The sequence below is a fragment of the Calypte anna genome, chromosome 2 (genome assembly GCF_003957555.1).
Source record: "Calypte anna isolate BGI_N300 chromosome 2, bCalAnn1_v1.p, whole genome shotgun sequence".
Taxonomy (NCBI): domain Eukaryota; kingdom Metazoa; phylum Chordata; class Aves; order Apodiformes; family Trochilidae; genus Calypte; species Calypte anna.
Window position 1 is genome coordinate 124,787,514 of NC_044245.1, and position 25,639 is coordinate 124,813,152.

Here is a 25,639-nt window from a genome sequence, read left to right on the forward strand (position 1 = left end):
CTGAGACTGTGCTGTTCTTATGTTAGTGTCATGTAGCTGAGCCATTTACTAATGAAAGTAATTATACTGAATGCTTGCATAGCAGGGGCAAGCCAAGGATAGTGCTGAGTGAGGGCAAACTCAGTTGAGCAGCAGCAGCCTTTCACCCAGGAGGAGGTGCAGAGGTGCAACTGGCAGAATACGTTCAAAATGCCCCCCTGTAGTGGAAGTTCAGGTTGTAGTCACAGCTGAGGTACCGTGTGTGTTTGAAGTGGTGACCATATTGATTTTGAAGCACAGATATTGAAGAAGTGTAAATCCTTTTTGTCACAGATTTATAAAAACAACTTCTCTAATCAGGTGATTCTTCTGCATAGAATGTGTCTTTCCCATGAGGATTTCACTCATCTTCAATGTCAGTAATGAATCCAGAATTTGCTGTTCCAGCCTTGAGCTGTCTGGAAAACATTCTTTATATTACAGATTTTAAAAACATCTATGTTTCTAGCTATTATTTACTGTTTTAATTTTCAAAAGAGAGATTTCTGTTTCTGCACTTCTACACTGCTGGAAGTATAGCTATTACTATTAGGTGTTATTAATTGTTTTGCTTGTTGTGTGAAATTTCTTGTGGTGTCTAAGCTTGTTATTTGATGTACTGACTATATTACAGATACTTTCCAGTTGACAAATTATGAAGATCCTTCAGTATTATTCTTAAATACCATTTATTTAGCATTCAGCTTGAGAGACTGTGTGCAGTAGGGTGTCTTTTTATCCATGTGCACTGTATTATGCTTAGCTGTACCATACTGCTCAACTATACCATTAATTTCTTGAGTGAACAGTAAGTGGCATTTCAGAATAAATACAAGCTAGAGTGAACTGTAATCTTCAGAGCATTGATGTATTCAGAATTGCCAATGTAACCTTTTTCTATCTTTTTTTTTTTTTGCTCAGTAGCACTTTTGTATGTCTTTGTATGTGTATATGTGCGTGCTAATTAAAAAAGGTATGAAATTATAAACTTAATGCTTTGCAGTGTAGTAGCTGAATTACATATAGATCACAGTGAAGTCTAGCAAAGTATGGAGTTGAAAGATACTGTCTGTTTTGGACAATAGTCCTACATGTTAGCAATATGTATTTTTTTTGCCCTGTATGTTAGAATTTGGATTGCAGGAAGTGATTGACAGCAGCATTAGTCAACTGCTTTTGCTTAGAAAAATCATAGCATGAAATTATGACTGATTACAATAACTGCTTTCTATTCTTATGCTCACAACTATTCTGGCTTTTTGGGTGTTTTTTTGCAGGTTATTAAAAACAACCTGAATCCTGTCTGGAGGCCTTTTAAAATTTCTCTCAATTCTCTGTGTTACAGTGACATGGATAAAGCAATCAAGGTAGTGTATGTAAAATATGTATATGAATCAATGCACTAAAAAAGAAGTCAGATATGTAATAAATGAAAGATGTATCATCCTAGTTATTCTAATTCTTAGTTGAAAGTCAGAGAGGTAAATGCATGTTTTAGGAACAAAAATATCTCACACTGAATGCATTACCTGGTAAAAACTGGTCTTTGAAATCTGGAAAACCAGCTGAACATAAGCAGCATTGAAATATCCAACTTAGCTTCCTACTTAGATGGTCCAGTTTGCCTTGCATTGGCCAGTATTGGTGGTGTTAAGATAACTGGATAGTGAAAGATGTGTGATGAAAGCACACAAATATTCTTTGCTGTACTTTATGTATCTTGTAATATTTTGTGCAACAGGAAACACTAATGAAATGATTCATATACTATCTGATACAAGTAATTACATCTGATATACTAGCTGAGATAACAGATCCAGATCATATGTATCTTGTGGATACCAGATGTAACAACTTCCCTGGTGAAACTTACTTTCAAAAAGTGAACCAAACCTGTGAAGTGATAGTTTTACCAGGATTGGTATTTTAACTCTGTGTCTTTAGATCTTATCTTGAATAAATTACGTTTACCTTCTGTATGGTTTACTTCAGGAATTTTCTTTAGGGGAAGCTAAATGGCCAATCAAAATGCCATTTATAAGCTATTATGGACATGTGAGGAACCTGGTATTTTAGCATTTGAAAAAAAACAAACCAAATGAAACAAATCACTATACTTGCCATTCTTCCTCAGGGAAGGAAAAATGAGAGCATGATCTGCATTTGCCAGGTATTTAGTCAGATGACTTGAGGCATTTTCCAGGACTGCTTAACACCCACAGGGATCTGGGTGTTACAAGCACTTGTATGGATTTAAATGCATAATTATAGAGCAGACTAATGAACAACTTTACAAGCCCAGAACCTGCTTTACTTACTGCTTCTATGTTATTTCCTTCTCATGCCTTTCTTCCCTTTCCCCAAAATAGCTGTGACAGCTCTTACATTTCCATATACTGTAAATATGTTTCTCTTTTTTCAGTAAACAGTCATGCTAAAACTGTAGATTTTTGATTGAGACATATCTATTAACATGGAGTTATTCTTGCCTCTTTCATCATTTTAATAAAGTCTGTTTTTTGTAATCTGACCTCAGAAATGTAGGTTATTTCCAAAGGAAATAGATTTTGCTTGGAGCTGTTATGCACTTGCAGGCAGACAGTAGGATTATTTTCTAACTTAGAAACCCAGCAGCTATCACTACAGCAGTAAAATGCAGACAGAATTGTATTATAATGTTGTGAAGGATGTAGCAAGACTTTTAACATTTTTATATGCACACAGTTGCATACATAACGGGCTGTTTGTCATAGTAAGTAAATCCACCAACTTTTCCATAATGAGTGGCTTTTCACCTATTTAATGGCTTAGTTTGTGTATGCCAAGCAATGCACAAGCCAAGCCAAGTTGATTCTTTGTCTTCTAGATTTATTGATGTATTTCATCTGAGTGTGTTTGCAGTCAGTGAAATTGCTCTGTTTTGAAAATGTGAGCCTTTCATCTGGACCAAGCATGCCTAGTTCTGCTGAGTAAAATATATATGCAATTTTATCATGTGTTTCCCTAGTACTATTATGTGTCCAGGAGAGCATATGTGGAACAAAAGACAATTTAATGTGTTGGTTGGAGTAAGTATTGAAAATTGGCTTTGATATGTCAAAAAATACCAAGCAAGATAAACTTTAATCCCTCAAAAAGGATAAAAAAACAAACAAAAAACCCACCCCTCTGTTAACTGTGAACTTGTTTTGAAACTTTTGTCTTAGGAAATGTCTTCAGTTTTAAATTTCAGGTACTGAATCACTTGCCTCAGTATTTGATTGGCTTAATTTATGGCATTCAAAGTAATTTTTACACACCATCCACCATGAACTGTGTTGCTCTGTTGGTACCATGGCAGTTTGTATGGGGTTTAAGTTGCTATTCAGTGCATGTGCATGCATTTTGTTTATTTATTAATGCATTCAAGATATTGTAGGAGTACTGGAAACTTAGAGGCATGTTCTGCATAGTGTTGAACTTTTTATCTGTGCATCATATTTTGTTCTTCAACATTATTGTCCATTTTCAGAAAGTTAATTCATCTCAGAAGCTCAAGCATATGTTGAGGTTGTTTGCTTTACTTTGTTATTCCTGAATTCCAAGTAGTCAGATGGTTTCTTGAATTTAATGTAGGATTTTTTCAGTCTGTAAAGGTGGATGTGAAAATAGCTGTTCATCTTAAGATATATATATATATATTCAAAGAAGTTTTTCTTGAATTTTATGTTTTGATTCTGAAGAATAGGAGATTCTAACTTGTGACGATTTTTCTTATTATTTATAATTATTATTTATTTTAATTTGTTTTTCTGTAATTTGATGAAGCTACTTAGCATGTCTGTGTTGCTAGACTGAAAAAAAAATCAGATGGGAATGAAATTAGCATGTTTTTATAGACAAATACACAGCTTTTTATCTAGAAAGGCACTTGGGGCACATTCATAAGTTCAGCTTTTAAAAAACAAAAACTGAGGATGCTGTAAAGTCAAAATAGCAGTGGTTAAATTGTTCACTCAAGCTCATAGATTCTCAAACAGAAAAAAAGCGCCAGATTTCCACAAAATAATGCAGATTATTTTCCTGCTCTTCCTTACTCCCAAATGTAGTTCAGTACAATTGATGTTTCCTGCTCATGCTGGACCTGACACTGCTTAGTATTCTTGTCTCTCACGTCAGTGGAAGATCTGATCTGAAAGTTTATTGCCTTTGTAGGGCCATTTCTGTTACTAACACTGAGTAACAATGCTTCATTTTAGGTTGAGTGCTATGACTACGATAGTGATGGGTCTCATGATCTCATAGGAAGTTTTCAAACTACAATGTCAAAACTGAAGGAGGCATCTAGATCTTCACCTGTAAGTGTTACATAGTCTAAGCTGCCTGTGTTTTTTTAATAAGCTGTTTTACTTATGTTGTAGCAAGACTTTATATCACTTGATGGGCAGGTATCAAAATTGTGTTAGCCTAAAGCATAACAGTGCTACTATAGTTGAGCCTGAACTAGCATTTATGCATTTACTTTAGTAGATCGTCTTGGTTACAGTTTTTAATTTACTTATCTAAATACCCAACTCTTCTACTTCTAAAGTAGAAGAACTTTCTTCTAGTAAACCTAGAATCCTGTGTTATTTGATGAATTTGATAATGTCAGTAAAGTATTTCAACAACTAATTTTTTAAAGTTTAAACATATATCCTTTATTTTGTATGTTACTGCTGCGGCTGCTGAAAACAGTGATGCTTTCCCTAAATTACCATGTCTGTACCAAAAAGAAAATTGTAAGCAGAATTCTCAGAGGGAAAATAGTACAGGAGTTCTTTGTCTGGTTGAAATACAGTTGTCTGAGCAAACATTGTTGTGGAAGAGAAGATATCTGTCTTGATAATGGAATTTTTCTTGCCTATTTTAGGCAGACAGAGTTTAATTTTGCTTGACAGTGAAATGAACTGCATTTCTAATACAAGCTCAAAGTATCAGTCCTAGATTAAAGATTTTTTTATTTTGTTACAAAAATTAAATTTATAGTGTTTCTGTTGGATTTGTTTGCATTTATGCAGGTTGAATTTGAGTGTATCAATGAGAAGAAAAGACAGAAGAAAAAAAGCTACAAAAACTCTGGCATTGTGAGCTTTAAGCACTGTGAGGTAAGTAAAATAATCCAGTATAACCTTTTTTTAAAATTTTATTTTATTTTTTTAAAGTTTCCAGGCATAGCTACTCTCATCTACCATGCCTTCACACTAAAACTGTAAGGAACTTAAAAATGTCTGGAAGTTCCAGACACAGAAAATGTTGAAAGGCTTTGATTCATAAAAGGTGACAAAATGAGACTGAATCACGTCTCTGTCCTCCCCTGTCCCTTCGCTTTCTCTTGAAGATGCCATCTCTATGGCAAAGGAAAGGTTGCTTACCAATTTGTAAGGCCATTCCTGAAGCACTGCATTTCTCAACTCACTGTTTTATGGTGAATTAAAATCTGGTAAGTGTTGCAATACGTTGATTTTAAAATGATAGTGCTTTTGGAGCTGCTCTGTTGCCTGTCTGTAATTTTGTGAAAAGCCTTACCCTGATGCACTGAGTGTGTGATTGCACACTCTGTAAATATCTATGGAGTAAAAGTAGTGCTTTGCATGGGTAAAGGTAACAGATTTGGAGCCTTAAAAGTTGCTTCAATAATATTTACTGTGTTCTTCCCACTAAAAATAAAATTCTATCTTTAACTGCCCTTTTTAGGTCATTGTAGAATGCACATTCCTTGATTACATCATGGGTGGGTGTCAGCTGAATTTCACAGTAAGTTAATTAATTCATATGAATTATTTTTTTAGTTCTGCACAAGTGGAAGTACATAATCGTTTGCCGGTGCTCTTGGTTTGATTATTGTGCTTTGTTTTTTTCTATTGTTGTTGACGTTCTGTCTCATGGAGGGGAGAGCCATTTTGCCACAGTCTGTCTAGTCTGTTATTATGGCACAGAGTTCTGAATGTGTAGTAATTTTCATTAGGAACAAGCTGAGCTGTGTGGATGGAGACCAAGGAGAAATTAACAGTTCTCTGATATACTTAGAAGGATTCCTTTTTTTCTCTCCTTCCTCTTATCAAAGAGCTGTTGCCCTTCACAGTGATTTTTAAGACCCATTGCTTAATGAAAGCAACATACAGAAGCCATTGTATGTACATAATCCTTATGTTATGTAATTCAGGACCAAAATGCACAAATAGCAGTAAGATGTCTTCACCTTGGTAACCTCAGCATCAAAGTAGGGAAGATCCATTTAGGTCAGAGAAAGGTCCCTAAGCTACTGTAGTGTCTGACTAGTTGTACTTCTGAGAGGAATGATGTGTATGCCAAGATAGAGGCTGAAATTAACTTAACAGCTATTGAAGACCTGCTGTGAGTGGTAACTGCAAGTAAACACAGGGAAAATCTGTTGGATGAAAGTAATTTCAACCCTCTGAAAGATACCAAGGTTCTGCTGTTCTTGTAATGGTGTTTTTTTAGGAGTGCTAATATTCCAAGAAACCTGCATCTAAGTATTGTACCTGTTAGATTTGTAGATGTAACTACTGTTTACAACTCTCCCATGATTTTCACTTTGCCTTTGCCAGAGATAAGAAACATAATTTTGCCTCTAACAACAATTTGATACAAATATTACCTTTGACAGGTGGGGATAGATTTTACAGGCTCCAATGGAGACCCTCGCTCTCCAGACTCTCTGCATTACCTCAGCCCTAATGGAGTTAATGAATACCTGACAGCCATTTGGTCTGTAGGAATGGTCATTCAGGATTATGATACGTAAGTTTTAGGGTTTTGGTGAAATCACTTTTCAGATGTGTATGGATTTTTGCTATAGTTTCTGAAGTCAGTGTTGAAGATGCCAGCAGATATATCAGAATGAAACTTCTGAGCTGAAATGTAGAATTAGAAAAGGCTTCATAATTGCTTCACAATCACATAATCACAAGCAGAAGCTTGTGTTTACAGCAGACAGGCAAGGCTTTTCATCTGTGATGTAAAGAGCAAGCAGCATTAATTTAAATAAATGCTTGCATTCTTGCCAATTTGGTGTTAAGGACTGGTTTTGGTTCTAGAAACAATTACAGGGGGGAATTTCCATTTAATTTTGCCTCTTAATGTTCAAGAAACAGAATTTTAATGCTCAAAAGCAGCACTGATTAACTGAACTTACTGAGCTATGACAGCTGTTAAAGGAAGGCACTCATTTAATTTTCTATAAAATTACTTTTTTTAGAGATAAGATGTTCCCAGCCTTTGGATTTGGTGCACAAATTCCTCCTTCCTTTCAGGTAATGGAGTATGTAAATGCACTAAAACACAGCCAAAAGTGTTTACTTCAGGTGAAGAGTGTATATAGAGTCCTGACTGTCTTTTCTGTATTGACAGGTGTCACATGAGTTCCCAATAAATTTTAACCCATCAAACCCTTTCTGCAATGGTAAGTCTGAGAACGTGATGTCAGACCTAGAGAATAAAATGGCTAAGATGAAGGGATAAAGACACTTGAAAGGTGAACTGTGAAGCAAGTTGTTCTAATTAAATAATGAGTTTATTTATGCATCTGGAAACAATTTTATAAGCATTTTCTCAGTTACTAGAAACAGCATTTGGTCTTTCTTCTGTAATGATGCATGAAAGATGTGTTTTAAACTGCTAGGGCACAGTGCATGCAAGATGGGAATGGTTCTCTCATGTAGTCAGGTCATGATTCTGCTTCACTGCTGGTGTGGAGTTGCTTGGTTTGGGTGTGATGTTGCTGGTGTCTATTCAACATGCCCTAACTACCACTGCTAACTACCACAAGCTACCAGGTGAAAAAGAGCTGTTGTGATTCAGTTACATGCACTCAGGCATACAGTAATTACCCTTTATATTCACATGAATCCCATGCATGTTAAGTGTGTGTATTAGGTACTGGTCAAACTGAGGACATCCATTGCTTATGAATCAATTACTTTTTTCATCATGATTAGTCTTAAATCTTTGCATCATCATTTAATTAAATGATACAGACAGTGTTTTAGTAAGATAGAATTCTTCAAAATATCCTAGTTCTAATATGAAAAAAATTAATGTGATCTGTTTGTGTTCTCTAGGAATCCAAGGCATTGTTGATGCGTATCGGGCTTGTCTTCCTCAAGTGAAGTTATATGGACCAACAAATTTTTCTCCAATTATAAATCATGTGGCAAGATTTGCTGCTGCAGCTACACAACAGCAAACAGCATCTGTAAGTTCTTCATGGTAGTGTGTTTATTTTTCTAATTTTTTCTTTCCCTTCTAGTTTATGAATACTGTTTCTCTCTTTAAAGCTTGTAAGTGTACTTACACTTGTTGTTCATTGTTCTTAACTAAGTGAAGCTAAGGGAAGCATTTCATAAAGGTATTGATAGACCAGAAAGGAAATAAATGCAAGTTTCACAGTTGTAATCTGTCCAAAACTGCAACAAGCTGCATTCTGTCCCAGGATGAATACTTAGAAGATAACTGTTTGTTTGTCTGGTAATTTTGGAGAGAGGAAGAGTGATACCATTGGGGTTTTTGAGAGCTGGCTGCTTAAAGGTTACTTCTTCTAAAAGCTCAATTATGTTATCCATATGAATTTCTTTGGACTGTAGAGATGTAGCCTGACCACAACTTGTGAAAAACTGAGTGAGTCCATTCAACATACTCAAAGTAACACCAGTATGTAGCCTTTGCTTTTTTCAAAGTGTGCCTGCTTATGTGCTCTCTGTGTCTTTGTCCTAACACAATATTTATTGATTTGACAGCAATACTTTATACTTCTAATCATAACGGATGGTGTGATAACAGATCTGGATCAAACTCGAACTGCCATAGTTAATGCTTCAAAATTGCCCATGTCCATTATCATTGTTGGTGTTGGAGGAGCAGACTTTGATGCCATGGAATTTCTTGATGGTGATGATGGAGTTCTTAGGTCCTTGTCAGGAGAACCAGCTGTGAGAGACATTGTCCAGTTTGTGCCATTCAGGAAGTTCCAAAATGTAAGTAATCTTTATGGTATGCTTAATAAATATCATAGAACTACAGTGGGTTTGCTAGGATATCCTACATACAGTCCGAAGATTTTGCAGTGTCTCTAAAATGTATTCTCATGTCTGAGATAAACCTTTATGAAGTGCTAAAGAGAAAGAAAAGGATAGAAGACTTCAGCATCTATAGTATTTCCATTAGGAGAGCTTATTCATCCTTAAGACCACTGCATTTCTGACAAGTGGCTGCAGGGAAATGTCCTATAATATATAGTATAATATATAGTATAATATATAGTATATACTATATAATATATAGCATAATATATAGTATATATAGTATATATATAGTATAATATATAGTATATAATATATAGTATAATCTATAATATATAGTATATATACTATATTATATAATCTATCTATATATCTATCTTATAATGCATATATACTATATTTTATATCTATCTATATATAGTATATATAATATCTATATATCTATAATATATGATATCTATAGATCTATATCTCTATTATCTATAATATATATCATATATTATAGATATAGATATTATATATACTATATATGCTATGTATATACTATATACTATATATATCTATATAGATAGATAATCTAATAATCTATATAGATATCTATATATAATATAGATATCTATATAGAAATATTATCTATAATATATACTATATGTTATAGATATAGATATTAGATATAGATAGATTATATAATATAGTATATATACTATATACTATATAGTATATAGTATATACTATACTATATAGTATATCTATATTATATAGATATATATATTATATAATATAGTATATGTACTATATATTATAGATATAGATATTATATATAGTATATAGCATATAGATATATATTATATATATTAGAAACATATAGATGCGTTTTTTTATTTTGGAGGAGGAACTTACTGTGGTTCTGTTCTTACAGAAAAGTTTTTTTTTTTTGATGATGCCAGTTTGTAAATGTGGATTAGTTTCACATGGTAGTGCAGTGTTAAAATTCAAGGCTAAATCAGGAAGTTCGTAATCAGTAGAAATTGTTCATGAGCCCAACAGTGGTGATAGTTTTCATTTCGTCAAAGCAAATATACCAAAGAAATAGGCAGTGAAAGAATGGAATCTTGATTTTTTTTTTTTTCTGTAGAACCCAATAATATATACACAAACCAGTACAATCTGGCTTTTAAATATCATATAGCTGGAAAAAGGTTATTTTGAGGAAAAAATGGCACAAACCAAAATTTCCACAGGATGAGGAACATAAGATCCTAATGTGTTCTAGTTTTGTTTTGTTTCTTAATACTGAGCCCGAGAATGATGCTCCTTATACCTCTTCTTTTTGTCTTGATATTTTTATTTTTGTTAGAAGTTTTGTTTAATCTAGGAGCAACTCAGGCAAACTGAAAGGAGAAGAAGAGCAAATTCTATATAGAATATACTTACTGAATCATGCATTTGTATGTAGATTAACTGGAGTCAATATTTAGTACAAAATGATACATGCAAATCCTTTCAATTTCTAGAAAAAAAAAGGTGCCTTTTTCCTCATGGATCTTACAGTAACAGCATTGTGTCTAGAAGAGCTGCTCTGGAGGAATAAATCGTGGATGACACTTTTGTGCAAAAGGTTGCAGATGATTAGACAAGGCCCTGAAGGGTCATCTTAAGCAGATAGTGCTTAGATGGCTGAAGTTGGATGTCTTCACTGTGAGTGTGTGTACTTCATATGACAAAGGTGTCATTTGGCAGCCCTTTGCACACCCAGCTACTCTTAACCTCAAGAGAACAAGGCAGCCAGCTGGTTCCTGGTAACAGGAGTGAGAGAGATGTGTCAGGGGAGCTTTGATCTCAAGAGCACTCTGTAAAAGGTTAGAGTTGAAATTGGCCTAGTAGAGGAGGTACTTACTACCCTTCTTAGGATCTCCTTTAACAGCTGATAGAAACTGAAACTTGGTGTTCTTTTTTTACAAGTCTCCGAAAGAAGCTCTGGCACAATGTGTTCTGGCAGAAGTCCCTCAGCAAGTGGTGAACTACTTCAGCACCTACAAACTGCAGCCTCCCAAGAATCCTGCTGCAAAGTGAATGGGCTACTCAGAAGAGCTGAGGCTTTGTGCTTGCTTTATTTGCTGTATCTACAGACTTTGGTTCTCAAGATACTTCTGTATACATGTATACACACACCTCTGTATGGTAATGTCTGTTAGCTTTTGCCTGCAAATCACTTTTGTCAAGGGTGCCTTTCAAGGGCCACATTTGTAATTGTGTTCATGTTTGATGTTGATTTGAAAGATGGGGCTTACATGGGTGCATTTTATTTTGAAGACTGGAAAAAAAGATTGAATATGCAGAGAGAAGGGGGAGAATGGCTGGAAGTGGAACTGTTTTGGTTGATAAATAATGCCAATGGGAATGTTTGGTTACTTTTGTGGGGATCTGCACTGAGGACTTTGTTTAGCAATCATAGAACCACTCCAGAATGAAAAAAACATTTATATTTTCACAAGCAGATAAAAGTTTGTATGTATGTCAATCAATTTGGAATACTTCAGTCTTCTGTGACACCATAAGAAAGTTTTTTCATAGTAGTTCCATAATTAGACAAGTGCCAAAACAGAGTGTAAAAACAGTCCTTGCATGCCTGCTTCATATTTGCCACTTCAGTGCCTTTAGCCAATGCCTGAAATTCGGAGCTACATGAGCATGATCCAAACAAGTCATTAAAGTTTGTATTGTTTTATATCATGTAGTCCCTTCAGGTAGTACAGGAAATAACTAGGGTGAATCAAGGTAAACCCCTAACATCTCAGAAGAATGTTATTGGCCTTTGAGGCTACTACTGTAGCAGCTGTAAGATTTTTTTCAATGGATCTTGTGCTGGAAAATGGGAACTCCAAATCTTCTTTTAGTTGAAGGGTTTTTTGGTTTTTTTTTTATTCTTGTTTTTTCTGTTGTTTTTTTTTTTTGTAAACAGCCACAGCTACTGACTAAAGGATTTGTCGGGAAGTGGGAATTTACTTTTCAGTTAAAAAGTTTTGTCTGATTTATAACTGCCTATTTTCAAGCAAAGGCAGTTCTTGAATGTGCTTCCTAATTTATATTGGTTTTGTCATATTTTGAATCATGTTTCTTTTTCATGAGATTACTCATGAAAAGTGCCTGCAAAAAAAGAAACAATAATCACTCTTACCTCCCAGTAGAAAGACATAAGCAAGTCTGTAAGCTCTAATCCTGTAATTATATTGTGTTTCTCTAGGGCAAACAGTTTCTGATTTTTTTTTCTTGCCTTGAGTTTTCATCATTTACCTCCATGTGTAAGTCATTTTGTGGATGGACGAAGCTTTCCTGTCTCCAAGTTCCATGCTGCTTGCAGAAGATCGTTTCTGATCCTGTCAGAACATAAATGAATGTAAAAGTCTCCTTTATCACTTCAAAAATGTCCACCTTGACCATTAATTTTGCAGATGGTTTAGAGTTGGATATCTGGCTGATCTGATTTTGAGTGGTCTAGCTTTAACCTGTGAGAGGAGAATGGACTAACATCAAATTTAGCATATTTGAGCACACAGACTTCCCCAGGTCAGAGTCTATATGACTTAGTGTGTAACTTTTTTAGTTGCTGAAGCTGCTCTGTGTATCTTTGGTCTTAGGGTTGTTTTTATTCCATGCAATCATTATGATATCAAAAATCTGAATTCATATTAACATTGAAGGATCAAAGATAGATATATTGAGATTTTTTTTACACAACCTGTAGAACATAAAAATGTTTTGTAGGCAGTTGGTTGGTTGTAAGTCACAAATGAATGTTGCTCTCCCTCCATTTTCCTTGGTGGAAGGGGGTCCTATATGTTTTCAGTAGTAGCATGTAAAGGAAGAGTTTGTTTCATATTAAGCCAAACTCTTACTTTAAAAAAAAATGTGATATGTGTGTTTGTTTCTATAAAAATCTACAATAATCTTTTTATCAGTATAGTGCTAAGGTGTTATAACTATACATAAATTATAATGAAGTGTCATGCCAGATATGCTACATGAAATATTAATATCAAGGAAGTAGTTAAAAAGAACTGAAATCATACTGCTGCCAATTGCCTTTATGACTGTGGAACAGTAAATTGTTTCACAGCTGAATGCTCCATACACAGAGGGATGCAGTATTATGCTTTGTCTAGATTGACTGATGAGTACTACTGAGAGGAGTACAAGGTACTACTGAAGTTCCAGTGGACTCTGGCAAAAATACACTGCTGCATCCAAGTTCTGCTACTAGTTCTAAGTTGCTCTGGAAGTGCATTTAAATGCATTTAGGTATGTTAATAGCTATTACTATACTAAATATCTGCTGCATACAAAATACATAAACATCTTTGTTCTGTCTATATCTTATATATACTTTCTGAGTTAGAAAATTTTATATCTCTTATTTGGAAAAGTGCCTCTATGTCCCTGAAGCTTAGGGAACTAAATAGCACATCAGTGACACCTTCTTTTCAGTGTGTCCTATTCTGTGTAAAAGAGAAGTGTTTCAGACCTGTCAGCAGCAAGAACCATTTGCCCAGTATAACTTCTCATAGATGTATGCAGCTAGCAGCCTGCTGGAGAATTTGGAAACTTCCAAGTTAAGCTAATGGAGTGTTCAACTCAAGGAATGCAATCGTTTGAGTCAAGAGGAAGGAGAGTTATTTTGTTGCTTTGCCATATTTTTGTTTACTTTACATGTAAAAAATGCCTTATTCACTTGAGAGTGACAAAAGATTATAAAATTTTTTTAAGTCAATGTGCTTGTAGGTTACTTGCACCACCTTGTGATAAAAATGATGTATAGCAGTCTTCATAAGCAGATGCTTTTTGCCATTTAGTGGTCATAATATATACATATGTACAGCAAAGAAATAAACTGTTACCAGAATTTTTTACTTTCCTATGTATCTCAGTTCTGATGAAGTTAAATGATATACAATGCCTTTGTATTAAAAATACATTTCAATACACTGTTCTTCTGTTGCTCTTTTGTATTAAGCGTTATACTTTTTGTGTTCAGTATTATTTTCTGTATAATGATAAATGCTATTTTTCAGCTCCTTTGACTATTCCACAAGCTGAACAGCTCAGATTTATAACAAATATTATCAGATGAGAGAAAAATGCTTTTTTGTTCAGTGTTTATGAATATATGGTATATATTTTGTAAAACATGTAAGGGCTTCTAGCAAGATGATGACATTTGTTTTTAGCTTTTTTTTTTTTTTAAGTATGGTAGACATTTAAGTATAGAGGCAGGGATGTTGCTTTTTTTTTACTTTTCTGATACACCAAATACTGATACTTTTCCTCACTTTTTTTTTTTTCCCCATTCAAGTATAGTTGAGTTTGAGATGCTTTATTAGGAAACTGAGAGTTACCAGTGAGTTAGTTTTGCAGTACCACATGGAGCCTGAGTGAACTTTGTTAATGGAAGTTGCATCTTCCAAATGTTCTACAGTTCTACAGTAAGTGACTCAACTTCTCCACCACTCAACTTCTCCATCCACATGGTAGAATTAGTTCCTGAAATGCCTAATACATCTTACGAAAGGAACAGGGTCTTGACCTTTCTTGTGTTGTTCCTTCTGGTAAACACCCTGTAAGTAGTTACAGCATGGATTCCCAGACCTCTCCTGCTCCTGCCCACCCATAAAAATTGAGGAACTCTGTGAAGGGGAAAAAATACTTGAATAACAGAAAAGTAGGGGTTCTTAGAGTCAGAGAATCATTTAGATCGGAAAAGACCTTTAAGATAATTGGGTCCAACTGTTAACCTAACACACTGCCAAATCCACCACTAAACCATGTCCCTAGGTACCATATCTACATATCTTCTAAATACCTCCAGGAATGGTAACTCCAGCACTTCCCTGGGCAGCCAGTTCCAGTGCCTGACAACTCTCAGAAAATAATTTTTTTCCTAAAATCCATTTAAACCTCTTCTGGCACAACTTGAGGTAATTTCCTTTTGTTCCCTCGCTTGTTACTTACAAGACAAGACCAACACCCACCTTACTACAGCCACCTTTCAGGTAGCTGTGGAGAGTGATGACTCCCCTGATCCTCCTTTTCTCTGGACTCAACAACCCCAAGTCCCTCAGCTGCTCTTCACAAGACTTAAGCTTCTACCCAGAGAACAAGATGGATATTTATAGAATCACGCAATTGTCAGAGTTGAAAGGGACCTCTAGAGGTCATCTAGACCCAACTCTCTCACTTAAAGCAGGATCACCCAGAGCACATTACACAGGACTGCATCCAGGTGGGTTTTGAGTGTCTCCAGAGAAGGGGACTTCACAACCTCCCTGGGCAGCCTGTTCCAGTGCTGTGTCACCCTCATAGGAAAGAAATTTTTGTCTCATAGTTAAATGGAACTTCCTGTGTTCCAGCTTATGCCCATTGCTCCTTGTTCTGTCACTGGGAACTATTCAGAAGAGTCTGGCTCCATCTGTCTTGCACCAATCCTTTAGAGACTTGCAGGCATGAATAAGTTCTCCCCTCAGCCTTCTCCAGGCTAAACAGTCCCAGTTATCTCAGCCTTCTCAGTTGTTGATGAACGTGTTAAACAAGACTGAACTGAGTATTGACCCTGCTGTCCTCCAACTCAACCCTTCTCCACTGATCACCACCCTCTGAGTTCTGCCATACCCTCCATCTACCTCACTGTCCATTCATCTAGCTGACACTTGCTGAGTTTCTTAATGAGGATGTTATGGGAGACAGTGTCAAAAGCACTGGTGAAGTCAAGGTAGGTGACATCCACTGCTCTCCCCTCATGTAGCCAATCAGTAATGATATCATAGAAAGTGATCAGATTGGTCAGGTGTGATTTCCCTTTGGTGAATCCATGCTGACTTCTCCCAATGATGTTGTTTGCTTTCATGTGTTTTGTGATGACATCCAGAATGATTTTTTCCAACACTTTACCAGAGAGAGAGGCAAGACTTAACTGGCTTGTAGTTCGCTGGGCCCAACTTCTTGCCCTTTTTGAAGCCTGGACTGACATTAGCCCTCCTTCGGTCCTCATGCACCTCTCCTGTTCTCCATGACCTCTCAAAGATGAACTTGGAGCAAGCAGTGTTTGAAAGTTACTTTGGTGGCTGTGATCTTCTGCAAATACTGACATTTCTCCTTTTTCTGGGTTTAAGAAACTCAAGAGCTGTGCATAGCTGGATAGTCTTTCAGACAGAACTGATGAGCTTTCCTGCAGTCCTGAGCTGTTAAGAGCTGTAGCAAAACAGCAGCTCATGGGATGCTCTATTGCTGCAGTGCACTGCTTGCTGCTGCAGTCTCAGCCCTTACTTTGTAATATATGTCAGCATGTGGTTGACAAACTTAAATATGCTGACTGTGAGAATGTTTCAAGTTAGCTAGCAGCATTTGTGTAGGCAGAAGAGGATCAGATCTTTTGCAAAGAGAAAGCTTTACTTGTTAATACCAAAACGTTAAAATACAGAGTTTTGTATGTTTTTCCGCCTTCCACAATGTTTTGACAACTCTTTGTGAATAAAAAGATGTGAGAACCATCTATTGTAATGAATTTATAGATTGTTATTCACAGGAGGCCTCATTTGTGAAGCAGCTCTGCAGTATTTCTAATTTTGGGATTGTACTGAGACATACCTGGATGTGCAATAGATGAATAATTCTTTATGATGCATCTTAGTATTTTCTGCCTCTGTTGTGACATCCTTTTTTCTTACATATTGAATAACGAGTAAAAGGCAAATAAGGCTCCTGCTTCCCATGTAGGAGTTGATCCTTGACCTCAATACTATGGCCACAGAACTTTATTTCTGGGAGAGATTTGGTTTTTAGTCATGGCAGAAGATGTGTGAAATATGCAACATATGGAATTCAGTCATCCAGCTTTCACTTGAGCGAGGCGCCCACTGGTTCTGGTTGGGCTGCCAGCTTTCCTGGTGTTTAGAGAAGTTCAGAGGCTTTAACAAACGGGCCTACAGAATTCACAGCCCACAAGATCATATGTAGCCTGCAAAGTGAATGTTTTATTTTGGTCTGCTGCCTTCCTTGGTTGGCTGGTCAGCTGAGGAGCTGTGAAGTCTTAAAACTTCTTGGCTTGACTTCTGCGTAAGGGTTTATTTCCCAGAACTGTTCATCCAGTGGGTCTGAAAGTGGATGGGGAGCAAGAGGAGACACAAATCCACGGAAGAGAAAAGAGGAATTGATGATTAAGCTTAAAACAGAGCTTCAGCCTTTTGGTTAATACTATATATATTTTTGTGATGAGTTGATGCAGAAGGTTTATGGTGTGGGAGCTCCTTGCTAGAAACTGTGTCACTCTTAACTGTGTTGCTTATAAATGATTTACTTCAGTTCACAGGAACGATGTAGCTCAGCCCTGGCAAGGTATGGGGCTTGCTTTGGATCATCAGATGAGGTCTGTGATGGAGGTGAAGTGGAGCATTGGTTGGAACCAGGCACCACAGAAAGTGTAAATCTTGCTTTTTATAAAATCAGCTTTATTTTTAAAGTGGCCAGTTTAGATTCCAAGGTTCTTCAAAAAGTTAGCTTGTGCTTCAGAGAGCATTAGTAATACCAACCCCCTTGAGAAGATCAAATGTATAAGTCTGCAAACTGAAGTTAAAGGGCAGCCTTGAGCAGGGGGAGAAATAACCTAGCTCTTTCCAAGTTTATTCACCCAAGTTAAAGACATCTGAGCTTTGAAAGCTCATGCTTTCAAATGGGTGGTTATAATTCTGCAATCTGCTTCCCTCTTGTGAGTTTCTTGATTTTACCTTTTGACAATGGCTTTGTTTTGTAGCCCTCTGTCCCAAACTAACACATTCCAACAGAGCATCACAGCTTTCTGCACTGGTCACAAAAATAGGTCACTGATTAGAAGTATAATGGGAGGAGAGAACATTATTGAGAGGAACATGAGTAACCTCAGCAACAGTAGGGCAGTAGCAAGAAAAAGGATGACTATGGGAAACCACAAAAGAGCATATACAAAAATTAAAATCAAGATGAGCAACAGGAACAGCAATAAACAAGCAAGGATAAACAGGAGAGGGAAGAGGAGAAGCAGGAACAAGACAGAGTAAGAGATAAGGGGGAGCATGGATCAAACAAGAAACAACTGGTCCTGAAATAGAATCTGAGCTCTAATTTCTATTACACTCTCCTTGGGCTCAGGGTTGATAAGTATAGAAATGATTTGTCTAGTTTTCTCAGGAGAGGAAGTAGAGAAGATGACAATGTGGGGTAGATTTTTCTCTTGAGTAGTCTCTAGTTTTAATCTTTTGTACCCAAAAGCAAAGTCACTCTTGTGCTCTGAATTCAGCAAGACAACAGATGGGGCCACAGCCCCAAGCACCATCTGTTTCTATTTTTTCTCTTTAATTTCAACTGTAAGAATCTCTCCTTCTCCTGCTCTGGGGGATGGAGCCATACTGATGATCAAAGAGTCTTTCGAGGTGCTTTTTTGCATAACTGCAGGTGATTTAGACTTAGCATCTGCATCCGGCTCTTCCTTTTGTGCAGGGGGTGCAGATGAGGCCGCAGGCTCTGCAGGTTTCTTCTCTTCTTGTACAGGTTTATTCTCTGCTTCAGCTTGAGATTCCTAGAAGCAAGAAATAACATGTTTTCCAATTCTGTGGAAGAAAATAAGGAAGTGGCTCTGTTCTGTATATGCAGTGGAAAGGCACAGCATGGATGCTGTGATTAATTGTGTGCAATATACATAAATTTGTAGTTAGGCAATAAAATTAGTTTCTAAATGAAAAACGCAATTTCAGAGGATGTCAAAAAACCTATGAGAAAAGCTCATGGATCACAATAGTAGCTGCTTCTTATTAGTATAACAGGTACATTTTGGGGCACACAGCCCTTCCTTACATCTTCCTTTATGTATTTAGACTAGTAGAGAAAGAAGTTATGTAAATCTTGACATATTGCCCAGTGCCTCAGTTCCTTGGCCAAGCCTATTTCCTAGTAAGTACACAAGTGCACATTAAATTCTGTAATGTTTTCCTTCCAGCCATAGTGTTGTAGTCATTTGTGTAAGCAAAGTTCTTTATCTAACTTAAAAATATAGCTAAAAGCACTGCCAGTTCATGTGTAAAGACAGAAGAGAATTCTGCCACCTTTGGGTAAATATGTAGAACTAAGCAGGTTCTTATTAATGTTTCTCAGAACAGAGTATAATGTGGGAAATATTTTTTACGAACTAAATAACAGTTTTATTGAAAGTGTAATATATGAGACAATCAGTTTCAGCTATGTGTGGGCTAAACTTTAAAATTTCTTCAGGATTTGTGGCAATCAGAGGTCTGGCTTTGAATTGGAAAGTTCATCGTGTGCTTGAGTTAACTGGATCAGATTTCTGTGTTAGGGTATTTCTGTATTTATGGTTGTTTACATAAAAGGACATCAGATGCCCTTAGGGTCTTTGTAAAATCTACTTTATCCTTTGGGATTTTTGTTTCCTGGCTTTTTCTTTGCTTTTGTTTTCTCTACTCTGCATAAAGTCCAGGCCCAGGAAATTTTGAGCCAAATTTTAGAATCAGTGTTTATAGAGATTAGGTACAGTGATTATATCTCAGCTACTGGGAGTTTTTGCAATTAATTGCAGCAAGGATACATTTTCATCTACTCTCTTTGTCCAGGCCCTTCCAGTATCTTTCCTGTTTCCCTCTTCAACGCATGGAATTTTCTACTCTTACTTTCTGTGGCATTACCTGAGCTTCTTGTTCTCCCTTCAACTGCAGCATCTTAGAAAGGCCTTCTTTTCCCCTAAGTCCAGCCATGGCTTTAAACAATTTCGGAGTTTCCTTTTTCTGTCCAAAGAAACCAGCTAAGCCACGTGGTTGTTGCACTGGTGGTCCTGGAGCAGGTTTCCCCTTCTGCTTCAGCAGCACCCTGGAGACAAAAAGGAATGAGAACATGCAGCAGTGCTGTGAAGCTGGACAACATTCCTGCAAAGCTAAAATGTCACATTCATGTATTGAAACTGGCAAATTTTCCAGCAAATGTTTTTGTTTTTTTTTTTGTCCCAGGTCTAGTGGCAAGATCAAACCTGGAAAGGGCAAGGGTTTAACCCTAAACTCTGGTACAGCTGGAGGCTACTGTTCTAATTCGGAGATAGAATCATAGAATCATTCAGGTTGGGAAAGACTTTAAGATTATTTAGTCCAACTGTTAACCTAACACACTGCCAAATCCACCACTAAACCATGTCCACATGTACACCATATCTACATGTCTTTTAAATACCTCCAGGGATGGTGACGCCAGCACCTCCCCGGGCAGCCTGTTCCAATGCCTAACAACCCTCTCAGGAAATAAATTTTTCCTCATATGCAATCTAAACCTTCCCTGGCACAGCTTAAAGTTTTTTCTCTTGTTCTATTGTTTGTTACTTGCAAGAGACCTTGCTACAACCTCTTTTCAGGTAATTGCAGAAAGTCATAACATCTCCCCTGATCCTTCTTTCCTCCAGGCTCAACAGTCCCAGTTCCCTCAGCTGCTCTTCATAAGGCTCTATAAACCCTTCACCAGCTTTGTCACCCTTCTCTGGACTCACTCCAGCACCCCCATGTCTTTCATGGAATGAGGGGCTCAAAACTGAACACAGTACTAGAGGTGAGGCCTCACCAGTGCTGTGTACAGGGAGACTGATACAAGCCAGGGTGTTGTTGGCCTACTTGGCCACCTGGGCACACTGCTTGCTCATTTTTAGCTGGCTCTCTATCTACACCCCAAGATCTTTTTCTGCCAGGCAGCTTTCTAGCCACTCTTCCCCAAGCCTGTAAAGTTGCATGGGGTTATTGTTCCCCAAGTACAGGACCTGACACTTGGTCTGGTGGAACCTTATACAGTTGACCTCAGCCCATTCATCGAGCAGGTCCCTCTGCAGAGCCTTCCTGCCCTCAGGTAGATCAGCACTCCCCCCCAGCTTGGTGTCATCTGCAAACATATTGATGGTGCACTCAATCCCCTCATCCATATCACTGATGAAGATGTTAAAGAGAACTGGCCCCAGTAGTGATCCTAGGAAACACCACTTGTAACCAGCCACCAGCTGAATTTAACTCCATTTCCCAGAACTATTTGGACCCAGCCATCCAACAAGTTGTTTTTCCCATCAAATAGAACCTCTGTCCAGGCAACGAGCAGCCAGTTGCTTACCTATGTCCTGGAAAATAAACAAGTGCAGTCAAATTAAGGTGCTGCAAAGCAGGTGAGAGTTTGATAAGGTGAGAAGTAGTGTGGAGGGGAATGGATGCCCCATATCTAAGGTGGAAATCTCTTACCTGGCCTTCTGGATGCAAATTCAGAGAGCATTTTGTGCTCATTTTGGATTCCAGCTAATGCTCATGGAAGTAATAGCTTACCAAATGAAGTATGGCTCATCTCTGACAGGTCAGTTTACACAGTGGTACTTATTTTGGGTCTTCTTCAATAGAAGAAGATACCCTGAAGATACAGAAACTACTGCCAATCATGTGGCAGACTAGATTTTCACACTGCTCTGTAGCTGTACCTTTTTGAAACCACAACAGCAAGAAGTGAGAATGAAGATTAACATTAAATGACAGTTCCAAGACAGATGGAACCAGTGAAAAGCAGAGTTCCTATCTTTTTAGTTTCTATTAGGGTGCTGTACAGTTTTCAATACAACTTTTCTTTCCTTGCAAAAGTCCCAGCTGAAGGCTTTTTATGAACCAGAACTATACTTGCTGTCTTAAGTACAGTAAATCCCATAACACCATATTATTCTCCAGCGTTTTGTACTTTGTAACTCTGGGAATTCCAGAAGTGAAGATTATACTTTTTAAAGTTTTAATGTCATGAATTTAAAAACTACATTTCAGCAGATGACATGGATTTATTAAGTAAAAACCACAGAGTGACTATCAGTTGGGTAATAATAGAAAACATTTTTTTTGTTGGATAATTCCTTTGAGTTTATTTTAAGGAGCCATTTAAAGGTGTGGGATAAACAATGCAATCCAGAGAACTCTAACATAAACCTTCCAGGACAAAGCTTCTGGTAACTTGATTCCAAAATTGAAAAAAATGTAATCTTTATCAAAAGAGTACACAAATCTACTTTTGGCACCTAGTTTGGTTTTTTTGGTTTTTTTTTTTTTGTTTGTTTGTTTGTTTGTTTTTTTTTTTTAGAGATGTGGCTGACCATATGTAAAACACATGAGTTTTGGAAGAATTAGTAGATGCCTGGGTGAGCAAACACAGCCCCCAGCACAAGGCAGGTACTGAATATCTTTAAAATTAATCAGGATAATCTGTATCTAATCTGATATCTAGAGAGGGTTTCAGGCCCAAATGAGAGTGCAGACATGAAGGATGGATAATTCTAAGTTCCTACTGCTAAGAAAGGGTATTTGCAGGAAGCAGAATTGATTGGCTTAGCAGGGTATGATCAGGGTAGGCAACAAAACAAGAGGTATCCTGGGTCAGAGAGAAAGAAATAGCAAGTAATGCCAGTTGTACAACTTTTCAGCAAGAAGGTGGAAAAAATTCAGGAAGGATAAATGCTTTGGACCATCAGTCAGCGGATTAGTTCCACCTTTCTGCCTGCTGGTGCTGGTTTTGAAAACTGGGCAACTGATCTTTTCTGTGTCTGTGTTCCTTGTTCCTTAGGGACGTGATGATTCTCAAGATACTGGTGTTTGATAACGAGGGATGTTGAAATATGCTGAAAGTGGCCACCTGCCAGCACTCGTACTAAAAAAATGTCACTCCTGTGCCATGTTTAGTCTTTCTGGTAGAATTTCAAGTCTGAGAGCAACCTTTCAGCATTTAATACCAATGTAAGGCAACAGTTGAGAACAATATGAGCTCTGAATTATCCCAGTAATGACAATTTCCTGCATTTGGACCTTTTACAAGGTAGTAAGGTACTAATTTTTTGTCATTTTATGGCAAAATCTGTCAACATATTGCCCTTTCAAAACTAGGATAGTGGTAATCCTTGCAAGCCACAGCCAAAGCAAGACAAAAAGCAGTTTGGGTTTGAAATCCCATTTCAGTTGCTTTTGAACAAAACGTGCACCTCTCTGATCTGTGCACTTCCATTTTGTCAGGCAATAACTTTGAATCTGCCCCTAACTGCTGCTTAAGCTTTTGGAAATGCAGACAAATCTGTGGGGGGGCATTTAACTGTGGATCTGTAAGGCAGAACTGCCCATTCTGCAGTCCAATAATGTGATTTAAAGACTGTTATTAGGACATACTTTGCTTTCTTCATGAGAAGTTTTTCTGAGTCCGGATAATGCACCAAGATTTCATTGAGTGTTTTCTTGTCCAGAATGAAAAGGTTGGCAAAGCCATGAGCCACCACGTCTGCAGTCCTTCGGTTTCCTCCACCTGCAGCTAATAGGCTGGAATGAAAATAAACTTTGTCAGTCACATTTTTACTGGCCCTAGTGAGGAATCCCTTTGCTGGTGGCTCCCCACTGATGTCATCCCATAGCTCACTTACATACCCAACTCTTCTATCCAATGTTCTGTAAAGGCCCTTTGCAGTTGGTGTTAGAAATACCTCCTTGCCTCAGAAAGGCAAATTGTCACTACTGGTCATGAGGATGTAGATGCTAAGGACTGTAAAAGATCTTTTACAGTGCTTGAGCAAGGACTGCCTTACATGTAAAATTCACCTCACATCATCTCTGTAATGAAAATGCTGATCTATTTAGTTGAAATCTGCCTCAATAAAATGAGTTTTCCCTTGGAAAGCCTGAAAATGATTGTTCGGTAACCTAGATTCAGACATTTCTCCCAAGAGACACCGACTGCAAGGACTGTGTTTGTTTTAGTCCTCATGTGATCTTGGCACTTCAATTTTATTGATGGGGATTATTTTCATTGGAAGTAGAGCAGCACAAGTCGTTATTATTGAAAGACTTATTTACAATGAATGAATGATTCTCCAAGAGTTTTAATTTTTCTGAGAGTCTAACTTCTGTGAGACTCTGGTTTTCAGTTCTCACATACCACATCTCACATTTGAATGTTGGCAAGTTGAATGATACAGATTAGGAAAGTCTTTCAAAGTGACAGTTATAAATGTGTCTGCCAGAAAAAAATGGCTTTAGACCAGTTTAGGAAGCAGCAGTTGGCCATAGGAAGGCTATCTAGATAAAAATTAGGTGCTGTACAAATACAAATTAAATTGTTCATCTTGCATTAAGCAAATAGAATGAAGAAACTTCTCAGCTGGTGGTGATAAACAAGAGAAGTTTCATTTCACTCTTAGTACTACAATTGCTTTATCATTATTCAAGTAGATCCACCCTAACAATTTGTCCCTTAAATGTTTTCCATGTAAAAATGTTAATATTTTTACAGAGTATTTAGCAATCACTAAATTTAAAAGTTATTAAGCCTGGACCCCATAAAACATGAATTGATATATATACAAAATCTTAATTAAGTATATATAAACAGTGGTTTTCATATTAAAAATATTTATAGGACATATTTCTAAATATGAGGTAATCCAGATAATATATTGTATTTGATTTATAATGGATAGTATGAGATCTATGCAACTGGTTGTACAAGGCTATTTTTATACACACATTCACAAAGTGTTTTTCTGCAACCCAAAATAACAATCAATGTATGAACTCAAGCTGAAAATGCAATGTATCATCTTTTTTTTTTTAAAACAGTTCTCTACAATTCCCCAGACAGAATAAAACTATTTGCACAATAAGAAAAAGCAGCTAAAGAAAATTGCAAACAGCTTTTGAGTTCTGATGAATCACTTCTCAAGAAGTTACTGAACAATCATTTTCAGGCTTTCCAAGGGAAAGCTCATTTTATTGAGGCAGATTTCAACTAAAGAGATCAGAATTTTCATTACAGAGATGATGTGAGGAGAATTTTACATGTAAGGCAGTCCTTGCTCAAACAGAATGACTAAGGACAGTGTTATGGACTTAATGATTGAATCTGATTTTCTGCAGTGTGCTAAGAATTATATGATAGACCAAATTTAAAAAAAACACCACATTTGCCTTGCAATGATTCTTGATACTGTAATATCTATATTAATAGATAAATTTGAGGGGGTTTGCCTTGCATTTTTTACTGCAGTTGTTAGACTGAAATGCTGTGATAATAATATGCAATAATAACTTTGAAATTCTGATGCTAGCAAATTGAATTGAGAGGTATAAAGTTGTCAAAGTGATGACTCAGCCTATCTATATGTATTTTTTTTTTTTACAGAGTTGATCTCTGTAGGAATCTGGCAGTCACTGAAATTAGCAAATTGATCCAGAGAATGGTGATACCCTATCAACTGAATGTGCAGGGTCATGGTGTCTCATGTCCACACCTTTGTGCCTGTTGAGAGAACCAGTAAGTAAGGAGCAGGAAATAGATCTGGATCTTGCTTCTGAGCAGGATGTCAAAACCAAAGGGAATACCTCATTGAAAGCAGCAGCTGCCATTTCATGGGAAGTCCTGAGCAAAATTGGAAAATGTAACCTTTCACAACAATAAATATTCCCTTTATTTTTGATTTTTTAAATAGAAGTTAAAGTTACAAA

The 25,639-nt window shown here is 36.9% G+C and overlaps 2 protein-coding genes across 3 annotated transcripts in view; one reads left to right on the top strand and one right to left on the bottom strand.

Annotated features, from left to right (window-relative positions):
• Window positions 1-14,074, top strand: part of CPNE3 (copine 3) — a 24,549-nt gene extending 10,475 nt beyond the window's left edge. For both annotated transcript variants that reach the window (XM_030445075.1, XM_030445074.1), the window contains 10 exons: window positions 1,296-1,385; window positions 4,257-4,355; window positions 5,058-5,144; window positions 5,734-5,793; window positions 6,668-6,801; window positions 7,259-7,313; window positions 7,411-7,462; window positions 8,121-8,254; window positions 8,796-9,032; window positions 11,040-14,074. In XM_030445075.1, coding sequence (XP_030300935.1) covers window positions 1,296-1,385; window positions 4,257-4,355; window positions 5,058-5,144; window positions 5,734-5,793; window positions 6,668-6,801; window positions 7,259-7,313; window positions 7,411-7,462; window positions 8,121-8,254; window positions 8,796-9,032; window positions 11,040-11,150 — 1,059 coding nt within the window. In that variant the 3' untranslated portion in view covers window positions 11,151-14,074. The remainder of the gene's footprint in view (window positions 1-1,295; window positions 1,386-4,256; window positions 4,356-5,057; window positions 5,145-5,733; window positions 5,794-6,667; window positions 6,802-7,258; window positions 7,314-7,410; window positions 7,463-8,120; window positions 8,255-8,795; window positions 9,033-11,039) is intronic.
• Window positions 14,075-18,441: 4,367 nt separating this feature from the next.
• CNGB3 (cyclic nucleotide gated channel subunit beta 3) overlaps window positions 18,442-25,639 on the bottom strand; it is a 59,781-nt gene continuing 52,583 nt past the window's right edge. Inside the window, exons 18-20 of the mRNA XM_030444698.1 lie at window positions 23,315-23,461; window positions 19,796-19,976; window positions 18,442-18,678 (exon numbers count right to left, since the gene is read on the bottom strand). Coding sequence (XP_030300558.1) covers window positions 18,442-18,678; window positions 19,796-19,976; window positions 23,315-23,461 — 565 coding nt within the window. The remainder of the gene's footprint in view (window positions 18,679-19,795; window positions 19,977-23,314; window positions 23,462-25,639) is intronic.